This window comes from Nannobrachium achirus (assembly GCF_963921795.1).
Source record: "Nannobrachium achirus genome assembly, chromosome: 15".
Classification (NCBI taxonomy): domain Eukaryota; kingdom Metazoa; phylum Chordata; class Actinopteri; order Myctophiformes; family Myctophidae; genus Nannobrachium; species Nannobrachium achirus.
This window is the reverse complement of record NC_137822.1, coordinates 58,023,682-58,046,266: the sequence shown is the minus strand read 5'-3', so window position 1 is coordinate 58,046,266 and position 22,585 is coordinate 58,023,682. Positions and strand designations below refer to the sequence as shown.

The 22,585-nt window shown below is 41.2% G+C and overlaps 1 protein-coding gene across 1 annotated transcript in view; it reads right to left on the bottom strand.

Moving 5' to 3' along the window:
- Positions 1–7,113: 7,113 nt before the first annotated feature.
- Positions 7,114–22,585, bottom strand: part of LOC308299984 (uncharacterized protein) — a gene marked incomplete at its 3' end in the record, with an annotated part of 33,917 nt that continues 18,445 nt past the window's right edge. Inside the window, exons 7-8 of the mRNA XM_080743751.1 lie at positions 8,725–8,865; positions 7,114–7,124 (exon numbers count right to left, since the gene is read on the bottom strand). Coding sequence (XP_080599877.1) covers positions 7,114–7,124; positions 8,725–8,865 — 152 coding nt within the window. The remainder of the gene's footprint in view (positions 7,125–8,724; positions 8,866–22,585) is intronic.

The window sequence follows — 22,585 nt, the reverse complement described above, 5'->3', positions numbered from 1 at the left end:
TCTGAGCCAATAGAGTCTGATTGCAGCCCACGTGGAAACCCAGGAGGCGGATTCTGGGTGCAACGTCATGCAGACAGGCCAATATGAGTGGTTGGAGTTGGCACTCCCAGACTGTGATAGAAACGGCCACATCCAATCACCTGCTACAGAAATTCAAAAAATGGCCCGCCCCTTACATAGAGTCTGGCCGAGAGATCCCAGATGTAAGGCAGAGCGTTACGCACTGCTGCAACTATCTGGCGAAAGTCAGGTTAGTCCACAGGAGCTTAAAAAGCAAATAAATTGTCTTTCCAGTAGTTTGTTTTTCCTTAGCTTTTAGTATGTTATTTAACACTTTGTAAGCCACGGGGAGCCCCTTAATATTAAAACCGTACTATATCGGACTTCCTAGGGGGGGAGGGGCAGCCAATCGTCTTTTCCCGTACTTTCCCGTATTTACCGAAATAAATGATTTTCATCCGAAAATCGGCGATCGTCTAACCTTCCCTAGTCACCACTCGTGCATCGATAGCTCATAGCTGCCCTGACATGAAGCAGAGGTGACGTCAGCTCCTTTCCTTCTCCAAGGCACCTTCCAGCCATCCGTTTGCTGTCTGTACACTAGTACTGCTTCTACCGCAGCCATGCTTGGGGCTATGCTAGCGAAAATTTTCAGTTCTGCTCTTGAGTCACACATGGATTATTTGAGGGGACATTTACGTGAACGGATCGCGCACGCGAAACGCACGGGAACATGATGCGTTAGCCGAATCTCCCACTCTAAGCCAATGCAGATTGAGAATTTCACTGGGAACTGGGGTGAGTACAACAACAGCGATCGCGGAATGGTAATGGGGGATGAAGACCACGTGATATAGCGCTGGATGTCTGGTAAAATGAATGCGGTTCAGATGATAATATGTGTCCCAGCACCCCCAGCAGCCAGTCATCTCGGGGACTGTCATTATTCCCTGTAGCCAAAATGTTTTTTGTTTTTTTTTGCTCTCTAAAAAGATAATGCCACAACAGCATCTCATAATATCTAGGCTACATTTCACTTAAACGCCAGAGCTTAACTCTGCATGTAAATAAGACTTTTTTTAATTAATGTGAGAGATCGGTACATAATTCTGTTAGTCCTCCCAGTTTATATTAGCTAAAATGCTAACTAGCCAGCCTTTGTTAGCCGTTTGTAGCCAAATGCGGTAATATCGGGACTCCATTACTTAGCGATGCAACGCACAGTATTTATCCCATTAATTTAATGCCACGTGTGTTCCAAATGAACAATTATTAACCACGTAATGTATGATTTTGTGTATTATTATTTATTATTCTTCCGCCGTTCTTGACTTCCGCTGTTTCTTCTTCTACGCTGGTGAAATGATCCTGGAGCGGCCTGGAGACGTCTGTGACGTATGCTCCGGTGCGGAAGCTTCCTTTGTCACTGAGTTAGCTTAGCATTGAATAGATCAGTGTCGTCCTAAACTATCTAATTCTAACGTTCAGGGCGTTTGTTTTTTTGGACAATAAATTGACAGCCAAGAAAACATGGATGGAATGCAATCGTTCACTCGTTCATTCTGGTTGACTGGCTATGAGTGGCTAACGGCTAACGCTAGCTAGCGTTAGCTAGCGCTAGCTGCAGCGCTAGCTGCAGGCTATAAACAAATAAAACGTGACCCAACTCTATTGTTGCTCTCTTCTACAAGCTCACAACGCGAGGCGGTTAAGCCTGTAGATTGTGTTTTATTATCAGGTCAGATAATTCTTCTGACTGAAGTTACACAAACACTGATTATGCTACATTTAGCACAGTTAGCCCTGTTGCGCACGTAATACATTCACTTCAACCCCTATGCTTCACCCTCGTGTTGAGCAGTTAATCCTATTTGCTACGTACGTCTACAAAAACCTTCATATTTCAAAGATAACGTGCTTACTGAAGTCTCACAGATGTCACAGTATGGTACGCTCAAGCAGAATTACCCGTATCTTTCGTATTGTTTAATAAACTGCATTTTAATCCGATCAGATGCCATTTTCTGTTGTTTTTCAGCCATGCGACCCCATCGGTTGCGAGGTGTACTGCACTTAGATACATTAATACCTTTTTAAGGAAACGACGACCGATCGGATTAAAATGCTCCTCATACGGGACATTCTGCTGGAGCGTACCCTATGGTGACATCTGTGAGCCTTCACTAAGCAATTTATCTTTGTAATCTGACCGTTTGTGTAGACGTATGTAGCAAATTGGTTAAACTGCGTAACAGCAGATTGTGTTGAATTCACGGTTGGCGCAGCGTAGCGTCTTTACATTTAGCCCAATAATGCTTGAGATGCTGTTGTGGCATTATCTTTTTAGAGAGCAATAACTACATTTTAAAACATACATAAACCACTTTAGCCCTATGTTATACCAAGGCTATTTGAAAATAGCCGATCTACAAGCTCACAACGCATTGCGGTGCGACGCGTTGTGAGCTTGTAGATCTGCTATTTTCAAACATTTTGTACTTTTACTTTTGGTACTTTAAGTACATTTGGATACCAATACTTTTGTACTTTTACTCAAGTACATTTTTAATTCTGGACTTTTACTTGTAACAGAGTGATTCTACATTGCAGAATTGATACTTTTACTTAATTATAAAATGTTGGTACTTTTTCCACCACTGTGTAAACGTTTGTGTTCTCATGCCAATAAAGCTTCTTTGAATTGAAGATTGAATTGAAGATTGCTCCCCATGTGGCGGAGTCAGGTCATTGCAGGTTAGAAATGTATTTAAAACTTGAATATCTCAAAAGTCCTATTTCAGCATGGCATCATTCTATAAGCCATATCTTCAAAACTGTTGGGTCAATCTCCACAACCAATATATCATTTTGTAGCTATGATCCCCAGCTTTCAAATGAAATGAAAAAATGAAAATGAAAAAAATTGCAATGACTGCTGGGGGTGCTGGGACACATATAATAATAGAAATTTCACGGCTAATCTACCAACAACCATTCTATTTCGGACAGGGCAAAGGGTTAATATACCCAATAGTAAGATAATCCATTGCAAATTATCTTCAGACCCCTGGGGGGTGAGCCCAATTTAGAATGTTTTTTTTTTTTTTTAAACCTTATGCCTGGCCCCAGACCTAACACCATGCCTATCAAAACCTATCACAGAGTGCACAATTGCTGTTTTTTCCCCCATATTAAATCCCAGTGTATAGGCATTTTAAGGTCCCAGCAGCCATCATGGAAAATGCCATCTTGCCATCTTGAAAATGAAGCCTTTCCGGAAGGTTTATTTTCCTAGAACTTTAGTATGTTCTTAAGTAGCCTCGCGTAGCCAAGCTTACTCATCTCTGAAGAGAAAAGCCTGGTCAAGATATGAAGCAGAGAAAATTCAAAGAGGTGTCCCTGCAAACATATTCCCTGCTGAGAAAAAAAATCTGTTCTACTTCTCCCACTCCGTTGGTTGTGCTCGCAATAAACACAGACAAAAACACCAATTCGAACAACGTTACACCTATTAACCCTCTAAGGCCCGCATTAAGAAATACTTGAAATAAAAAATTGAAAAAAATCAGATGGCGTTGTAGGAGTCCTATTAACTCATTTAATGCCACCCTTTCACCACTAGAGGGGGCCAAGTGTGCCACAGACAATCCCATAGAGATATGCTGGTATATGCAGAAGCCCTGCAGCCATGACTTGCCTAAACACTTTCCTTTGTGCATGTACAGGAAGAGGATGAAGTTAGCTTGAAGTTAGCTATTGGCTACCAAGCATTTTAAAAGCCTTATTTTCGTCAACTTAGCCATGATTAAACCTTGCACACCTCATGCATGGGAAAAAAACAGAGAAGAATGAGCTCTAAAAAATCCAATGCAATCCTGGATTGCATTGTTGTGGGTTTGTGCAGTTTGTTCACAGCTTTCAAACAAAAAAATCTGATTGGAAATCCGTTCAGGCATTCTTGAGATAATAGCCATTATGTTTTACACTGTTGTGAGCTTGGAGGTCTGCTACCTGAGTTGTATGGGGGTTGTATGGGGGTTAAACATGCAAAATCGCGATTGAAATCATGTTCACTAGTTTTGATGGGGTCCAAAAAAAAAAATTCAAAAAAAAAATTTCAAAATTTTTTTTTTTCTGTGGGATGCGCTAATATATCACGTGTATACTCGTGATTGGCACAGAATGAGTTAAGAGGAAAATGTAATGTTTTTAAAAAAAAAATGTTTTTGTAAGATTTTATAGCCATAAATCAAAAATCATAAATCATGCTCTAATTTACATATGGGGGATATTTTTCACAATAATAACATATGTACATGTTCTAGACATTCTAATGATCACCAAAAAAAAATAGTACAGGCATTTTACTTATGTTTTTGTGAGGTATAGCTTCCATGAAAAAGTGAGATGTTGTTCGTCAAAACTCTGGAATTTCAGCGGGTGTGGCGGGTGTGAATGTCAGCCCCTGTGGGGGGTATTTATATGCAAATATTGTGGCCAATGGCATTGTAATACTAAACAATAGAATCCAATGGTGGTGTTTAGGTGGTAGGGGGAGCTAAAATAAAATGATTTAAACCTTTTTTTGGATAAAATACAAACGTTGTAATATTACAACCGTGGGCCTTAGAGGGTTAAGAGCAAGTTAAAAGCTAGGCTTGTGTTTGTTTCGCTGGGCAGTGTTAACACGCCGCGGGGGGCTGAAGCCATATCGAGCGCTACTCCCCGCCCGTTTGCATACATGCAATTGATGCAAATAGGCTATAGGAGCGCTCCGCGGGGTGCTGAAACCCCGTGGCACCCACAGACTTGGCGCCTATGCACTGCATGACGTAACTTCTGTTAATCGCAGCACTTCCGCCACTTCCGCTAGAAACAACCGCAAGTCATATCTTGCCCAGGGTGGTTCTTAAGCATGTCCAGAAGTACCAGAATCAGTTGAAAAGTCATTTGCAAAAAAAAAAAAATCATTCAGGAATCAGGATATAGCCATTTTAAGATCCCCGCAGGACGTGATCTTGAAAATGATGGCTTTCTGGGAGGTAGATTTTGGTAGACTTATGTTATAGAGTGTTATAGAGTATGTTATTTAGCATGCCGAATACTACCAGAATCCATTGAAAACCCTTTTGTGTAAATTTCTTTGGAGTTAAAGGCATATTTCACGTTGAAAAATGTTTTGGTCATTTTATCGTCTAATCTGGCTATTATGAACACCCTGAACAGTTTCTAATTTGCTTGATTCAATATTTAGATATTTGATGTAAATGGTACCAGGCCCTCCTCCTCCTCCAGGGCCTCTCCCCATACACACCCATTGTAACTTCAAGCTCCATTTTAACCGTGACTGATGATAGACGCCCATTATTTTTCCTGGTTGTCTCGTAATTACCGCTAAAATATAACGTTGCGTGATCCCGATCAAAGACGAGCAAAGTTGCCTTCTGTCACACACAGCAGAGCAGCCAGCCTGCTACTTAGAGATGGGACGTTCGTGAACGAATCGAGTCTTTTGAACGGCTCTTTGAAATGAACGTAACTATAGTAACTAGAATGAGCCAGTCTTTTGAACGGCTCTTTAAAAGGAACGGATCCCAGAGATCCGGCTCACTTCAAAGAGCCATAAATCCTACTGTAGCTGTTGATGCTGCTAACAGCGTTAGCTTCCAGAGATTGTTGACAACGGAGCGGAGCGCTGTTGCCCTGCCGTTCAGTATCCAATGTCACCCCGTGTCAGAATCAGAAAGTACAATAGACAAGTTATGTTCTTGAAGTTGGGGAAAGGTCCATTACTATACTGAGAGAAGGAGAGAAGACCCTGTCGGCTGTCGCTGTGTGTGTGTCTAGTGAACGAGAGAGAGGGGGGGCGGTCCTGTGTGTGTGTGTGTGCGTGCGTGCGTGCGTGTGTGCGTGCGTGCATGCGTGCGTGCGGAACGCATTCGGCAAATTTGTTTGTTGTAGATATTTAGAATCAACGTGTACTGTAGCCTATTGAGAATATGTATATCAAATGAGAAGCTGAGAATGGAGTGTCTCAGTGTCAGAGATGGATGGATTAGGGACCGACAGCTTAGCTAGCATGTAGTGGGCACTTCGATGTCAAATTTGGCAATTATTTTCCTAAATGTTGCATACATGATTAGAACATGATTGAACATTCCACAGTTAAGGTCTAATATTTCTATAATTGCTGTCCTATGCTTCTATCTTCTGTATAACTGACTAGCTGGAGCACGAATGTATACACAGTTTATAAATATGATGCAATTATGCCAGAATAAACCATTAGCCTTGGACCAAGAATATCATAGATGTATTTTATTTACATGTTTATATCATCTATAAAATACAGCTTTGATAGCCTTGATCCTATGCTAATTAACCCCAAATTAGGAGATCCTGGGAAGGCAGACAGACAGCTGTCAATCTGAGCTGGGGCCCTCACCAGTTAAACAGGCTACAGCTGGTGTTAAGAGTAGGCCTACATGTTATTGAATCAAATGAGTTGTTTTTATGGGGAATGATATTTTGAATGGCGAAAGGGACAGGACAGTACAGTTCACTCCTATGTCCTATGTACTCCATTCATAAAAAAAAAGAAAAGATGCTAGTATCGAGGATGAAGGAGGACGCAAGTTTTGCGCGCACACGCGTGTCAGGGCCAGTGATCATCAAAATCCAGGGCCAGTAGTAAATTTCCCTTAATGTCTACCCCTGCACGTATAGGAGACGGTGTGACCACCGCTCAAAAATAAATGAAAAATGTTATCGAAAGAACACGACCTGCTCATGTATTAGGAGGGTAGTACGAGTCACCAGAAAAAATAATGGGTGTTTTTAATGAATCTATCATCACTCTCCTCACCCGGCTTCCGAACATTTGCCAATTGTGTTCATATGAACTGAGCATCCATACGAACACAATTGGCCCATGTTCGAGGAAAGCCGGATGCACCACGGTCGATTCGAATCCACTACCTCCGGGGCTGCAGGTACTATACCACTGTGCCACCAGAGTGCCCTAAAAGATTAATTTTCTGAGATATTGTAATGATGGATATAGATATTATCATGATTATCCTATAGATAAGATATAGTGTCAGCCCTTGAGCCCTACAACAGAACTAAAAATGAGAAAGAGTGAGCACATGGAACTTACTGAGATGCTGGTGGTCTTCAGGTTCCTCCTGTTTAATAGAAATGTCCCTGGCTGAGTCTGGAGAGTTCATCTTCACCTGCATTCTGGACTCCACACACTGGTCTGAAATGAAGTAATTGAATAAGGGCTTTAATAACTGAAGACCCGACGGTGTAAAGAATAACAATAATATTTGAAAACATGCAAAGGCAAAATAGCCCATCTTGTTGCCACCATTTTGGCCTGATGAAGAATCAGGTCATTTGGACTCTGTTAGGATTCATTTCAAAATACTGTCCTGGATCTTTTTCTTAACATGTATTTACATTACTTTATTTTGATAACTACTGTTTCCTTTATATCCTACTACTACTTACTCCACAATGATGAAGCACTAGTGTGGACACGCTGGTGTGTCTTCAGGGAACGTGACTGACTGAAACTCTTGTCACAATGTTTACACTTGAATGTTTTTTCTCCAGTGTGGATACACCACTTGTGTGCCATCAGGTTACCTAACGTTCTGAAATTCTTGTTGCAATGTTGACAGTGGAAAGGTTTTTCTCCAGTGTGGATACGCTGGTGTGTCTTCAGGTTACCTAACGTTCTGAAATTCTTGTTGCAATGTTGACAGTGGAAAGGTTTTTCTGCAATGTGGACAAGCTGATGTTTCTTCAGTTCATCTGATGAAATGAAACTCTTGTCACAATGTTTACACTTGAAAGGTTTTTCTCCAGTGTGGACATGCTGGTGTGCCTTCAGGTCAGATGGTTTACTGAAACTCTTGTCACAATGTTTACACTGGAAAGGTGTTTCTCCAGTGTGGACAAACTGGTGTGTCTTCAGGGAACGTGACTGACTGAAACTCTTGTCACAATGTTTACACTTGAAAGGTTTTTCTCCAGTGTGGACAAGTTGGTGTCTCTCCAGGTTATTTGAGCAAGTGAAACTTTTGTCACAATGTTTACACTTGAAAGGTTTTTCTCCAGTGTGGGTACGCTGGTGTGTCTTCAGGTTACCTAACGTTCTGAAATTCTTGTTGCAATGTTCACAGTGGAAAGGTTTTTCTCCAGTGTGGACAAGCTGGTGTGCCTTCATGTGAATTGACTGAGTGAAACTCTTGTCACAATGTTTACACTTGAATGGTTTTTCTCCAGTGTGGGTACGCTGGTGTGTCTTCAGGTTACCTAACGTTCTGAAATTCTTGTTGCAATGTTCACAGTGGAAATGTTTTTCTGCAATGTGGACAAGCTGATGTTTCTTCAGTTCATATGGTGAAATGAAACTCTTGTTGCAATGTTTACATTGAAAAGGTTTTTCTCCAGTGTGGACAAACTGGTGTGTCTTCAGGGAACGAGACTCACTGAAACTCTTGTTACAATGTTTACACTTGAAAGGTTTTTCTCCAGTGTGGACACGTTGGTGTAACTTCAGGTCAGATGGCCAACGGAATCTCTTGTCACAGTTCAGGCAGTCTATGTAAGCCTTGAGTTCTTCAGGTTGCTTATGTCGATGATGACCAGAGGATCTCAGTCCATTAGTGTCTCCTTGTTTCTGTCTGGTTGTTGAGCTGGTGGTTTTCTCACAGGCTGCTGGGTTGATGTGTCCATTCCTCTGCATTTGGCCGTGGAGGTCGTTGTGTTTATGGAGGAGGATCTGAGATGTGAGGGTGTATGGACTCTCAGAACAGGAGAAGACCTTGGTCTGAGAAGGCTGGGACGTCACTCCTGAGAGAGAGAGAGAGACAGAGAGGGAGGGGAAGTTAAAATGATGTGTACAGATAGAGATTTAAAAGATTCCATCATCAAAGAAGTCCCTTATTGAGGAGCCATACAGTTTCCCTGTTGATATTTTTCTCTCTCTCTCTCTCTCTCTCAAAGGGGAGAACCACCCATTTTCAATGTTGACCCCCCCCCCCCCCCCCCCCTCCCTTCTGTGTTGACTAGAACTGCAGGATTGATTTTGGGGTTTGGCTCGCAAAGTATAGCGTGATGACATCATCACAGGGTACTTTGCAAGCCATTTCCACATAACTCAAACAGGTGCGTACGCAGCATTAGGCGGACTAGGTGACCGCCTACCAACTGAGATCTGATCTAGCCGAAATTAGAAAATAGATGACCTTTGCCGGATGTCACTCCCCATCTTTCCCCCCATTTGCTGTCAGTCTACTGTCCTATCAAATAAAGGCATAAAAGCCCAAAAAACAAATCTTTAGAAAATGGGTGGTTCTCCCCTTTAAGGCCAATTTTCCCCACACAAGTAGGTCATGTGTTTAACAGTGACTAACCTCCACAGGTCTCCTCACAATGATCACTGTCATCAGTGAATTCAGTGTCAGATTCAAGTTTTACTTCAACTTCAGCACAGTGTGAAGAGATGTCTTCAACATCGCCTTCACTTTTCACTGCTAGTGTCAACATTGACCCATCAGGCTCCTCTGGTCCTTGCAGTAGCTCCTCCTGTTCTTCTTTAATGTGTGGAGGCACAATCAGGATATCTAGGAGCATAAAAACAACATGACAGTCAACTCTGGATTCCTGAGTTTAAATACCATTTTCCATCCTCCATGTTCCGTAATCCGTGCACAAAATGAGGCATCGTCTACTTAAGGTGCACTGCCACCGAAATGTAAAATATCTTTCTAGAGCTTGAATCGTGTCATATTAGTCGCTGGGTTTTGTGATGGCAAAAAACGTCTTCATTTGCGTAATCACCTGTCAATTACTACACATGCAATGCATGAAAACTGTAAAGTATTCTAATAAAGTTTTAATACCAGTAAGACTCCCTAGAAGCGAACATTGCCTCAGTTGCCATTTTTCAGTTGGCGTGAATAGTACCGAAGCGACAAAACGCTTCCTTCGCCTCAATTGTACCACTTGATGCAACGCCACGCCAAGTCGCGTCTACTATTTCATTTTCTGTGGGAACGCACCTTTAGAATGACTAAACAAGTAAAGTTACTAGTTAAAGGTTATTACGGGTGTTTTTAAAATTGGGCTTTAACGTTTTAGGATGATTTTTTAACTAAATACATATAATGTCAACACAGCAAGAATTCAATTTCAATCATGAAATTATAAAACAGTATTAAAACAATTTTTGACACGTTGTGAGCTTGTGACACAATGTTCCCCCCTGCATAGGGATGCTAGGGTTCAAGTGGTTAAACTTACTGAAGTGTTGGTGGTCTTCAGGGTCTTCCTGTTTAATAGAAATGTCCCTGGCTGAGTCTGGAGAGTTCATCTTCACCTGCAGTCTGGACTCTGGTCTGAAATGAACAGAAGGAATTGAATTTGGACTTTTAATAACTTCACACAAGCGGTGTTAAGAATAAGCAAATAATGATCTAAACTAAAGTGAATGAGGTGAAAGTAGCCCATCTGCTTTTAATGTTTCTGCAGCCATACTTTCTTATATGTCTATCCCACCCCACCAAAATATACCCCCCTACCCTTCTACCAAGTGTATATTACTACCAGTAAGACTCCCTAATCGGGAGATAAGCGACCGTTGGTCGCTTATCTCCACAGGCCAAAAATGTGTAGATGGGACAGATGCGTTTTGATTACATGACTGTAGAGATACTGTGCGATTTGCGTGATTTTAGGGCAAAATCTGTAGGAGCAGTGTCCAAAGATGTGTTTAAAAAAATCGGCCTGAAGGTGGCGCTAAATGGGACAGATCCATGTTGATGAGATGTGTGTAGACATACTGTGTACCGATTTGCGTGATTTTAGGGCAGAATCTGTAGGAGCAGTGTCCAAAAATATATTAAAAAAAATCGGCCTGAAGGTGGCGCTATATGGGACAGATCCATGTTGATGAGATGAGTGTACATACTGTGTAGCGATTTGCGTGATTTTAGGGCAAAAATTGTAGGAGCAGTGTCCAAAAATGCGTTTTAAAAAATCGGCCTGAAGGTGGCGCTATATGGGACAGATCCAAGTTGATGACATGAGTGTAGACATACTGTGTACCGATTTGCGTGATTTTAGGGCAGAAATTGTAGGAGCAGTGTCCAAAAATGTGTTTTGCAAGAATTGGCCTCATGGTGGCGCTAGAAGAGGGCCATGTGAGAAATGAGGGGTGGGGTCTCCGCACCGCCGAGGCGGACGAATAGGTCCTGGCCCCGGCTCTCCCGGTCGCTCCTAGCCCGAGTTACGGCATTTTATGTGCGCTGCAGTGTGGGGGGTCCTCCACTGGGGGCGCCACCACTTTGCATCCGTTCTGGAGCACCAGGAGTCGGTGGTCCCCGGGAATTCCCCGTGAGCAGCCCAGTTGGGGTGGTCATTTGGTCATTGTTGCACATTTGGTAATTTTTTTACACCTGGGGGTCCCCCAGGGACCTGGGGGTCCCTGGAACTCCGGGGGTCCTTGGAGGTTGTAGTTTGGCAGGCAAGGAGTTTGTGTGGAAATGTTGGCATGGATCGGGCCAACGGTGGCCGAGATATGAGTAGGGGGAAAGTGTGACGTGTGACGAGTGACGTGACGGAGGGACAGACGGACTGACGGACTGACAGCCGGTGGAGGTTTGGATAGTATAGAAGTAACTGCGACCTACGGTCGCAATAAGGCTGTATAGACTTCGTAAAAGACCAACTTCTGGATTACGGAAGTTGGTTGTTTGGCGTGTCATTAGTTTTAGAAATTATGTAAAACAGAGGAAACATTGCAAGTACAGTATTTTCTGGACTATAAGGCGCACCTGACTATAAGGCGCACTGTCAATGAATGGTCTATTTTCAAACTGTTTTCATATATAAGGCGCACCTGACTATAAGGCGCACATAATAGACGCTACCGTTGCGTTATGCATCCAAAAGATGGAGCTGTGCTAAAGGGAATGTCAATGTCAATGAATGATCCATATATAAGGCGCACTGGACTATAAGGCGCACTGTAGTTTTTTGAGAAAATTAAAGGCTTTTAAGTGCGCCTTATAGTCCGGAAAATACGGTAAGCATTATATTGCAATTAAGAGCAGTTCAAACTAGAGCATTAACGAAAAAGTCGACAAGTCGACTTCATTACACAAGTCGACTCCCACCAGAGAAAGTCTAAGTTGAAAAAAAGAAAAAAACTTTCTATTGTGAAAATAGCAGAGCTACATGCTCACAGCGCCTCACAATGTGAGGCGTTGCATGTAGATCGGCTATTTTCACAATTTCTGCCTCTATATATTTGACAATTTGGACAATGTTTAATTTGCCATTTTAGAGGTATTAAAAAGTCCTTAAATTGGCACTTTTGAAATGTGAAGATAAGATACCCTAGTCTATACACTTAAACTTTATGTTGGTTGGTTTACAGTTGAGTGAGAAAACAATGTTTGACATTAAGTTATTCATCTGGGGACCCCCCAAAATAATTGGGGGGTCGTGTGTGATGTGATAACGTCATCAAACGATAAAGTCGACTTCAACTCAACTTTTTACTGAGTCGAGTCGACTTCCAAAAAGAACAAGTCGTTAATGCCCAAGTTCAAACACCAGGCTGTGATCCAAAAAATATCCTAAAACTAACAAGTGTGGATAAAATATCGTAATCGATCTCATACTGTAGCCAGCCTTTTTTTACCTGGCACTTCCACTTACTAAAATCCTAAAAAACTAAAATATCTCAGCTGTGAGATATTTAGTTCTGAAGAAAAAAGCTAAAACCAATGCATCAGTTTGTCAACACTTTTGGTTTCAAGGAGTAAATAATCATATAAACCAAGTAGTTTGGATCATTTATGCCATAATCGAGCAGCCCCAACCTTGTGTGAAACGTCATTATTTTTTATCTGATGGTGGTGCTAGATGGTAGGTCATTGGAACAGGTTAGGGTTAATCTTCCAGGAAGCATTAAAGCCCTGATCAAGTTTCATAATGATCTGAATCTGCCCATTCCATTTTTGAGACACCCTGTGTGCAAGTGGAGAGTTTGGGCAAAAGATGGCGCCAGAGGAAAGGCCATTTGGGCATCAGATCAGTAGTAAGTATTAAATAGCTCCCTATAGTAATTGCCTTCATGCCCTCTTGTCTCAGGTATTGCTTCCTAAACACATTGCTACAGGAACAAAGCATGTTTATAGCACAGTATAGCAGCTGTAATGTATAAACCAGGATTTCCCAAAGAGGGTGCAGAGATGCCAGTCCAGGGGTGCAGCAGAATAATTTGATAACATTTGGAATTCATCACTATCACTTCACTATGCTGTAAAACAGACCTGATTTGCACTGCACTTGATGAGTTATTTTTCTATCTACAGCAAACTCTCTTCACCCAAAAAAAAAATGCAGATCTACAAAGCTCACAACGTGTCACCTTGAGACGCGTTGTGAGCTTGTAGATCAGCTATTTTTTGGTGGACCTTCTCCACAGAATAGGGATGCAGGGGTTCAAGTGGTTAAACAAAGATATTTTCAGTCAGTTCTGATGGAAACATAAATGTCTCTGTGACATAGCCTACCGTATCTCAGGTGGATTGATTGATTTCCAGAATTTATTAGAAGTTTGCATAGAAAAAGTACAGTTTCATGACAAATCACTGGTACAAGGTCAACTAAAAGGAGATCCTAGACAGATAGATATCCGTAACAAGAGGGGGGAAAAAGCAGGCATAAAAAATCAACAAGGGGAAAAAGAAATAATAGAGAAATAGGAGATATTTACAATGGAAAGCAGCCGGGGCTGAACATAATTTGTGGAGCTGCCTCTGGTGTTGTGAAAAGAATGATGTGCATATTTGCGTCATGTAAGGATGTGAGCTAGAAAATTAAATTAAACATGTGCAGAATACTTCAGCCCTAGCCGCAAATTGCAACACTAGATTTTTTTATACTCGGATGAATCTAGGGTTGCAATACCACCCATAGGGATTCAATGCATGAAAACAGTTTTTTTGCTAACTGATTGTATTAAACGACTTCAAACTCACCAATATTGTGGCTCTATGGAAAGCTTGGAATTTACTCTTGCTAACTGCAAAGTGTTTGTTTCTGAAAAATCCACCGAAGAATTGTTATGATTTATTTTCTGTTAATAAAATCCGAGCAGCCATGTTTTTTTTCTAAGTCTTGAATTTAGGAAGCGCTAGTCTTCTATAACACCACGTCCCGCTGCCTCCTGCATTAGGCTATGTGACAGAACCAGCTGGTACACAGGACTGCTGAGTGACTTCCCAGGAGCGCTTCCAAACTCCAGCACTTAGAAAAAATAATCACCCGAACTGAACTTCTTGACAGAAAATAAAATCATAACAATTCCACGGTGGAATTTTCAGAAACAAACACTTTGCAGTTAGCAAGAGTAAATTCCAAGCTTTCCATAGAGCCACAATATTGGTGAGTTTGAAGTCGTTTAATACAATCAGTTAGCAAAAAACTGTTTTCATGCATTGAATCCCTATGGGTGGTATTGCAACCCTAGATTCATCCGAGTATAAAAAAATCTAGTGTTGCAATTTGCGGCTACTTCAGCCCTAACTCTGGATGAAAACGTTAGCCTATTTACAGGGGTGCCCGGAGTAAAACAAAAGTTTGAAAATCCTTATAAACACCTTTGGAAAAAAGGTAAGGAGGAGAGATGAAACAATTAACTTACTCAGCTCTGGCTGGTGTCCAGGTTCCTCTTTTTTCACCGTTTCTAGGATAATAATTCGAGAGAGGGAAAAGGAAGGAAAAATAGGGTTTTATCTCTGGCTCCTGCCTCCTATAAACAATATTTGTCCCCAAATCACCAGAAAAAGTAGCTAGATTTGTCTCTAGAAGCTTTTCACTAATTAAGTCTCTAGGGGGGTCAGGAAAGTAGCTAAATCTAGCTACAAATCGCCTATTTTGGCAACACTGGACTGCAGGTGTTCACTCTGTGGTCAGTACAATGAAACCACGACTCCCTTCATACACATCTATATAAAACAAACGTTAAAATTAATTAGATATGCCTACGTCACGTCAGAAATCAAACAGAGTGAGCTAATATTTAATGAGTGGCGCCAAATATTTTCTACCCTGAAAACTGTCTGGAAGAACACAGAAATCGCTACAGAGACAGCAGAAAGCTCTGAATCAACAAGCCTATGGGCAAACTGAACCATATCATATTGGTCCCTATCACAAGTGACTCAGTGATATAACATATATTTATAGAAAAAGTGAATTTGTATTTCATGACTCTTTAAGGGGAAACTATATAATTATAGGTTCCATAGCTTAGCATTAGCCCGCACAAACAAACTGTCTTTAAACTTTCGTGAATTTCTCCCGTTTTCACAACGAGACAGCCTGTCACTCTTTACTCTCCGACACAAGTTACACAAAGGTTTGTGCACAGCAAACTTATAACACAGACCTTTACTGTATTGTCATGTTCGTTACCCTGCTGTTTTCTTTTCGGTGTTTCAATCCGGACGAGAGAGAAGGATAGAAACGGTCCGGCTATGTTCCGTGAACAAATTTAGTGTCAGCAAATACAAGACTTCCGGTGTCGATCTCTTCAGAATAAGAGTACCCCGAACGCCATTGAAAAACGATTAATTTGTATATGATATACACATTAAAAATATAGATTAAGCATTTAATTGAAGCTATACAACGAAAATTATGTTTCTGTGTAAAAATAACGTTTTAATGACAAAAAATATATGTGGGTCAGTGACGTGACGCCCCAAAAAACATGTTTTTAAAAAAACTTTAAATAGCAGGCATAAAAATTATTTACTTTTGTTCTACTCACTCTCAACTTTATGGAAACACATTTTGTTTTTAGATATTTTATTGGAATCAGACTTTATTGAGCAGTTTGTTGTAGGCCTACTTGTGCCTAAAACCGTCATCTGGTGTGACATGACAATAATTGTTCATAAAATGAAAATGGAGTACACCTTTCTTAAGTTACTCACTTTATCAAAGTCCTTTATCATAACTAACCTGTGATCCACTATAGTTTTGTGAAAATTAATTTAATCTGTATATTTTTTTCATAATCAACACTCTGTGTGAGGCCCATGTTGTCGATCTTTCAACATATTTTAATTTTATTCTGACAAAAACCTTCTTTAAAATTACACAAATATTTGTGACTCTTCCTGATACTATTTTCTATGTAAACCATACACATTTTTTCGGTTTCATCATTAATAAAGGTATGATTTCTCACTATTTGGAATGTCACACCAGATGACTTAGTGTCACACCAGATGACCATATCTTCATGTGTCAAAGCAAACTGTGTTTTAACCTACCTATTAGTGAGTACTGAACTTTACTGATTGATTAAACAATTACCCAGGAAAAACAGCAACAGTAAAATTGCTTTAACATTAAATAACATGGCCTTAATATTTCTGAACAGGATAGTATTGTTGGGCCTTAACATAGGATAACAAAGAATTGTAGTAGTAGATGGATGATGAGGATGTGCACAGGAATGCTACGCACACCTAAGTCTTCTGCCGGCCCACGGCAGAAGGATCTTAAAGAGACAATAAGGTGCATAGCCACACTGGGAGCCAAGGCAACATTTTATTAACACCAACTAGAAAAAAGCCCCCTGCGGGGGCCTGGCCCCTTTCCTATGTGAAAGTCCCCTGTACCCAGAGATGGATACAGTCCAGTGGGCAGCTAAGCAATACAAATGTAGGATAGCTCAACATTAAATATGCTGTTTTTTCCAAAATGCAAAATAGTGTAAATGGCAATCCATCCATCCATCCACATCCATCCATCCATCCATCCATCCATCCACATCCATCCATCCATCCACATCCATCCATCCATCCATCCATGCATCCATCCATCCACATCCATCCATCCATCCATCCATCCATCCATCCACATCCATCCATCCATCCATCCACATCCATCCATCCATCCATCCATCCATCCATCCATCCATGCATCCATCCATCCACATCCATCCATCCATCCACATCCATCCATCCATCCATCCACATCCATCCATCCACATCCATCCATCCATCCATCCATCCATCCATCCATCCATCCACATGCATCAATCCATCCATCCATCCACATCCATCCATCCATCCATCCATCCATCCATCCATCCACATCCATCCACATCCATCCATCCATCCATCCACATCCATCCATCCATCCATCCATCCATGCATCCATCCACATCCATCCATCCATCCATCCATCCATCCATCCACATCCATCCATCCATCCATCCATCCACATCCATCCATCCACATCCATCCATCCACATCCATCCACATCCATCCATCCTCTACTGTACCTTACCGTACCTTACTGTACTGTACTCTACTGTAATCTACTGTACTTTACCTTACTGTACTGTACTTTGCTGTACTCTACTGTACCTTGCTGTACTCTACTGTACCTTGCTGTACTCTACCTTGCTGTACTGTACTGTACATATTCTGTGTTCTATATCTATGAATTCTATGTGTTCTAGAACTATGAATTCTGTGTTCTAGATCTATGTTTTTGATTCTTGTTCTAGATCCCCCCCCCCCCTCTCTCTCTCTCTCTCTCTCTCTCTCTCTCTCTCTCTCTCTCTCTTGTGTGTGTGTGTGTGTGTGTGCGTGCATCTGCCCCCCCCCCCTTCCCTCTTGTAACCTGAGACCTGGTGATGATAATGACACTTCGCTCCCAACTATGGATTGCGCAATATGCCGCCTACAGGCCAAAATGTGGGGAAAAATTGTAAACATTTTGGGATTATGAGAAGTAGAGACACATCTGAAGGTGATAAAGTTGATGTTGGGCAAGGTACATGCGTTATTGATTTTTGTATTATGTTTTTTAGACAATTGAACAACTGCTGAACGTGGAGTTACAGATGGAAACACACACACGCATTTTTTTGGGGCGATTCTGATTATGTAGTGGGATTATTGGAAACAACTCAGCATTAATTCAGGTGTATTACTTTTTTCCGAAGTCTCCTGAACTTGAACACAGCATTTTGAGTTGAACAAATTTATTTACGAATCATGTCGTTACACCACATCTCCACTAGCTAAAGAGTGCTGGGTTGTGCAACTCCGAAAATAGCTGATCTACAAGCTCTCGCAGCACAATGCGTTGAGAGCTTGTAGATCAGCTATTTTCGCTATGTTTGTCTCGGGTCCTACCTTACCTCATTGTCCAGTCCAGTGAGTGAAAGTACAAAAGTATTAGATTAGATTAGAATAGACATTTAGACTGCATTGTACATCAGCCAGTCACATTTGGTGAGGGTATAGACATTTAGACTGTATTGTACATCAGCCAGTCACATTTGGTATTGTATTTTGGAAATAATAAAATCACATTTTCTGTACCACCCATTTTCTGTTGTCAAGTGTCTTATATTAACTGCTTATAACGGATAGTTATTATAAAGTGTTACCACAATATAAGGTTTAGGTTTCTGTGAAGGGGTTTCTGCTCTGTCTGATGAATTTGCTGTATCACCGAATGAAGCTAAATTAAATTATGTAAAAATGTTCAAAACGTTGTTTTAAACATGTTAAAATGTTTTAAATGGACAAAAGAAACATGGGACTTGTTATTTATTGTTATGTCTGTAGGAAAATACAGTATATATCATCTGGTGTGACAATCAAGTCATCTGGCGTGACAAGCAGATATGTCACACCAGATGACGAAGTGTCACACCAGATGACGTTTTCTGCATTTAGGACTACCTTGAGGCTACCAGGTACACATTAGCATGCTAACAACATGCTAGCTATAACAAAACAACCTAGATTTACATGTAATTATGACCAAAGTTTCAAATAACTTTTGCTTTATTAATGAAAAAGGTGTCACACCAGATGACATCCAGAAGTGCCACACTTGTCAAAGTTTCAACAAGATGGCATTTCATGAAAATGTTAAAATCATAACTCACCTCAGACACCTGTCTTGCAGTTGTGCTGGGAGTGCTGAATAGCCTTACAGAAGAAGGACCTCTCTAGCCCAGTAGGTGTCCAAATTATTGCCTGTTTAATTTTTCCAAACTAGTGTCACACCAGATGATTTTGGTTTGGGGGACAAAATCTTTTTGATCAGAAATGACTGAAAACATTATGCTTGGACTTTGAAAAGATATAGGCTCACAAATAGACATTTTTTTTTGCCTAAATTCATTTTTAAATGAATTTTAGCAATTCTTTTTCTTAGTTTTATTCAAGTTCCCACTTTGAGAAACAAGGTCGGGACAGTCACACCAGATGACATTTACCATGTTTGGTTGAAGATGCTGAAGAAATGAGGAATGAAATGTTTTAATCTTGAGTAAGTTCACATAAAGCTTAATGTCCTGCACAATATTCAGAAGGTTTTTGACAAATATATTTTTTATTTATACATGTTTGACACCGAGGACAGCGAAAACGCTACGTCACGTCACCCACCCATATAGGTCTACAACTAGATAATTGCTCTTCAATGGAGTGCATAGCCTTTACAAATTGGACACTGGAGAGGAGACGGCTCTTCGTGTCGGCACTTTTGACACACACACGCGTTCACAGAGACCTCCTCTATCACACCACACTCTCCGCTAAGCGGGAGAGGCGGCATTGCAAAATTTGATGGCCGTCCAGTGGGGCCAGGTGCCAAAAAAAGTCCTCAAATGGCACCGATTTCCGACTCTAGTGGGCGCTGGAGAGGAGACGGCTTTTCGTGTCGGCACTTTTGACACACGCACGCGTTCACAGAGACCTCCTCTACCACACCACACTCTCCGCTAAGCGGGAGAGGCGGCATTGCAAAATTTGCAAGCCTACATTTTTGTTTGGCTTTAGGCTTTGAAGTTGCACATGGCAGATAGGTTTGAAGTGAACATAAATTCCACTTTGACTGTAACTTCAGTTCAAAACAACCTTGGAAAATTTCAAATGTGTATGAATGTGGGAAATGTGTTGTGTGTGATCTATCTAAGAGCCAGCGTGTGCACGGCTTTGCTCGTGAATATTGACACTTCATATTGAATCAGTACGGTACACTTGAACAGAGTTAAATCAAATGTAGCTAATGTGAACTTGGGTGAAGTGGAGGATGATCCCACAAGCTAATTGTACAGCCCATTTTATCATGATGTATGAACACACTCGCTGTTACTTTCTGGATATAAAATCCCCTGTGTCAGTGCCTCATGCTTGCAAGTGGCAGATAAACATGCATAATTGAGAGTATCAAATCTTCGACTCGGTGAAACTCCCAGACAATGCATATGATACCAGCCTCCACAGAGATCACATGCAATCATAGCTTTTTTGGGGTCATTTGGTGTTTGACAAATGCAGAAGAGAGCTCTTTTACTTGGCCTCAGCCACTCATCACCTAAAGGATCTTTGCCTTTCTTTTGGCCAGACGTGTTTTGATGGGTGTAGCAGATGTGTAAACTTGTAGCATCTCTGCACCAGTTTACCTTGTCAGCGCTATCTGTTGTCAAGGTATCATCAACAATTGGACATTCACTAGTGTCATCCATATCCTGTATGTCTCCCTCCTGTATGTCTCCCTCATCTAATAGATTAAAAAGGCCTCTCACATCACCTCTATTCTCTAGCCAAATGGAACGGAGTTTTTTAACAGAATTCATCTCTCTATTTCTTTTTGTAATGGGCAACTCAAGTTTTCTTGCAACCTCTTTCCAGAAGCTAACATTGAATTCTGTGTGTAGTTGTTTTACTGCATGCATGGCTTTAGCAATGAGTAGATAATTAACATTATGTTTACCCTTGTCTTTCACTGCCAAATCTTTGCTGCCACCACATAATTGTGGGCTCGAGCACACTTTAGATATTGTCATTATTGTGGGCTCGCCTGTAAGGCGAGCACACTTTAGATATTTGTGGGCTCGCCTGTAAGGCGAGCACACTTTAGATATTGTCATTATTTATCTATCAGTCAGTCAGTCAGTAGACGGGAACCTCGGTTCCTTTCTACTCCTACATAATTAGTGAGAAAATGAAAATAAAAACATCAATGTGTTCAGCTTACAGTGGCGAAGTGTGCTATTACTTTTTTACAGCAATCGGCCGAATGGTGGCGCTGTAGGAAGCCTTCGAAAGTGCGAACTTTGAACAGTTATAGCTCATGCTGTGTTTGAGGTCCAGCCATGAAACCTGTATACACGTATGCGTCTCCTCATGCCGAACAACTTTTACGCTCTGACTTTTGACCTTTAGATCCCCCAAAATTTTGAATTATATGAAAAACAGTAAAAATCTATCTCCTCCTCTATCTCCGCCTCTCCCGCTTAGCGGAGAGTGTGGTGTGGTAGAGGAGGTCTCTGTGAACACGTGTGTGTGTCAAAAGTGCCGACACGAAGAGCCGTCTCCTCTCCAGCGCCCACTAGAGTCTGAAATTTGTACTTTTTCTATGTCTAGCCGCACTGGAAGGCCATCAAAAAAAAAATTACACCTCTCTGGCTTAGCGGAGAGTGTGATGTGGTAGAGGAAGTCTCCCCGAACGCGTGTGTGTGTTCAAAGTGCCGACGCAAATAGCCGTCTACTGTCCAGTGTCCAATTTGTAAAGGCTATGCACTACAGTGAACAGCACTTATCTATTTAGATATATGTTTTGTTATTAAAACTTTTTTTTTTACACATAAACATATTTTTTGTTATATGGCTTTGTTCTAATGCCTAATTTATATTTTTAATGAGCATATCATTTGCAAATTCAACGTTTTTCAATGGAATTCATTACAAGCATTTTATTTTGAAGGCGAATGCTTCAAACCGGAAGTCTTATATTTGCCAGCTCTGACACCGGAAGTTCTATATTTGCTCAGTTCACGGACCTAAACGGTCCTCGTCCTTCCCTCTATCTTGTCCGAGTTGAAAGTTGAAACACACACTAGTGACACTCACTAAAGCTGGCCGCACATTACCAGACGATTACACAGACACACAGTAAATAGAGCTTGAACAGGAGGGAAATAATTGTGTTATGTTATAGCTAAGCTACCCTTATATACAGAAGATAATATGATTTCTATTGGTATAGCTACACTTTTTTATACACAGATTATTGCTATAGCTACCCTTAATTATATAAAGAATATGCTTTCTATTGTTGCGACCGTCAGGTCGCAGTTACTATCAAAACCTTGACCAGCTGTCTGTTTGTCTGTCTGTCAGTCTCTCACACGTCACACTTTTGCCCTGCTCATATCTCTGCAACCGTTGCCCCGATCCATGCCAAATTTTGCACAAATTTTCCACCCATTAATTCACACATGACCAGGGCTGCCAACTTTCAGGAAAACCTAAGAGTGAGATTTTTCTGCGGGGGGTGGGGGGGATTTTATCGACCCTTGGAGTCACTATTACACCAACCAGGTACAGTATGTTGCACTGGGTGGGTGTTAATTAATTCTCCAAATCTAACCCGCAATAATAGACTATAATTTTGAGGCAGAAACGTGGTTAATAGCCTCCTATACTGTGGATCATTTTGGTGGGGG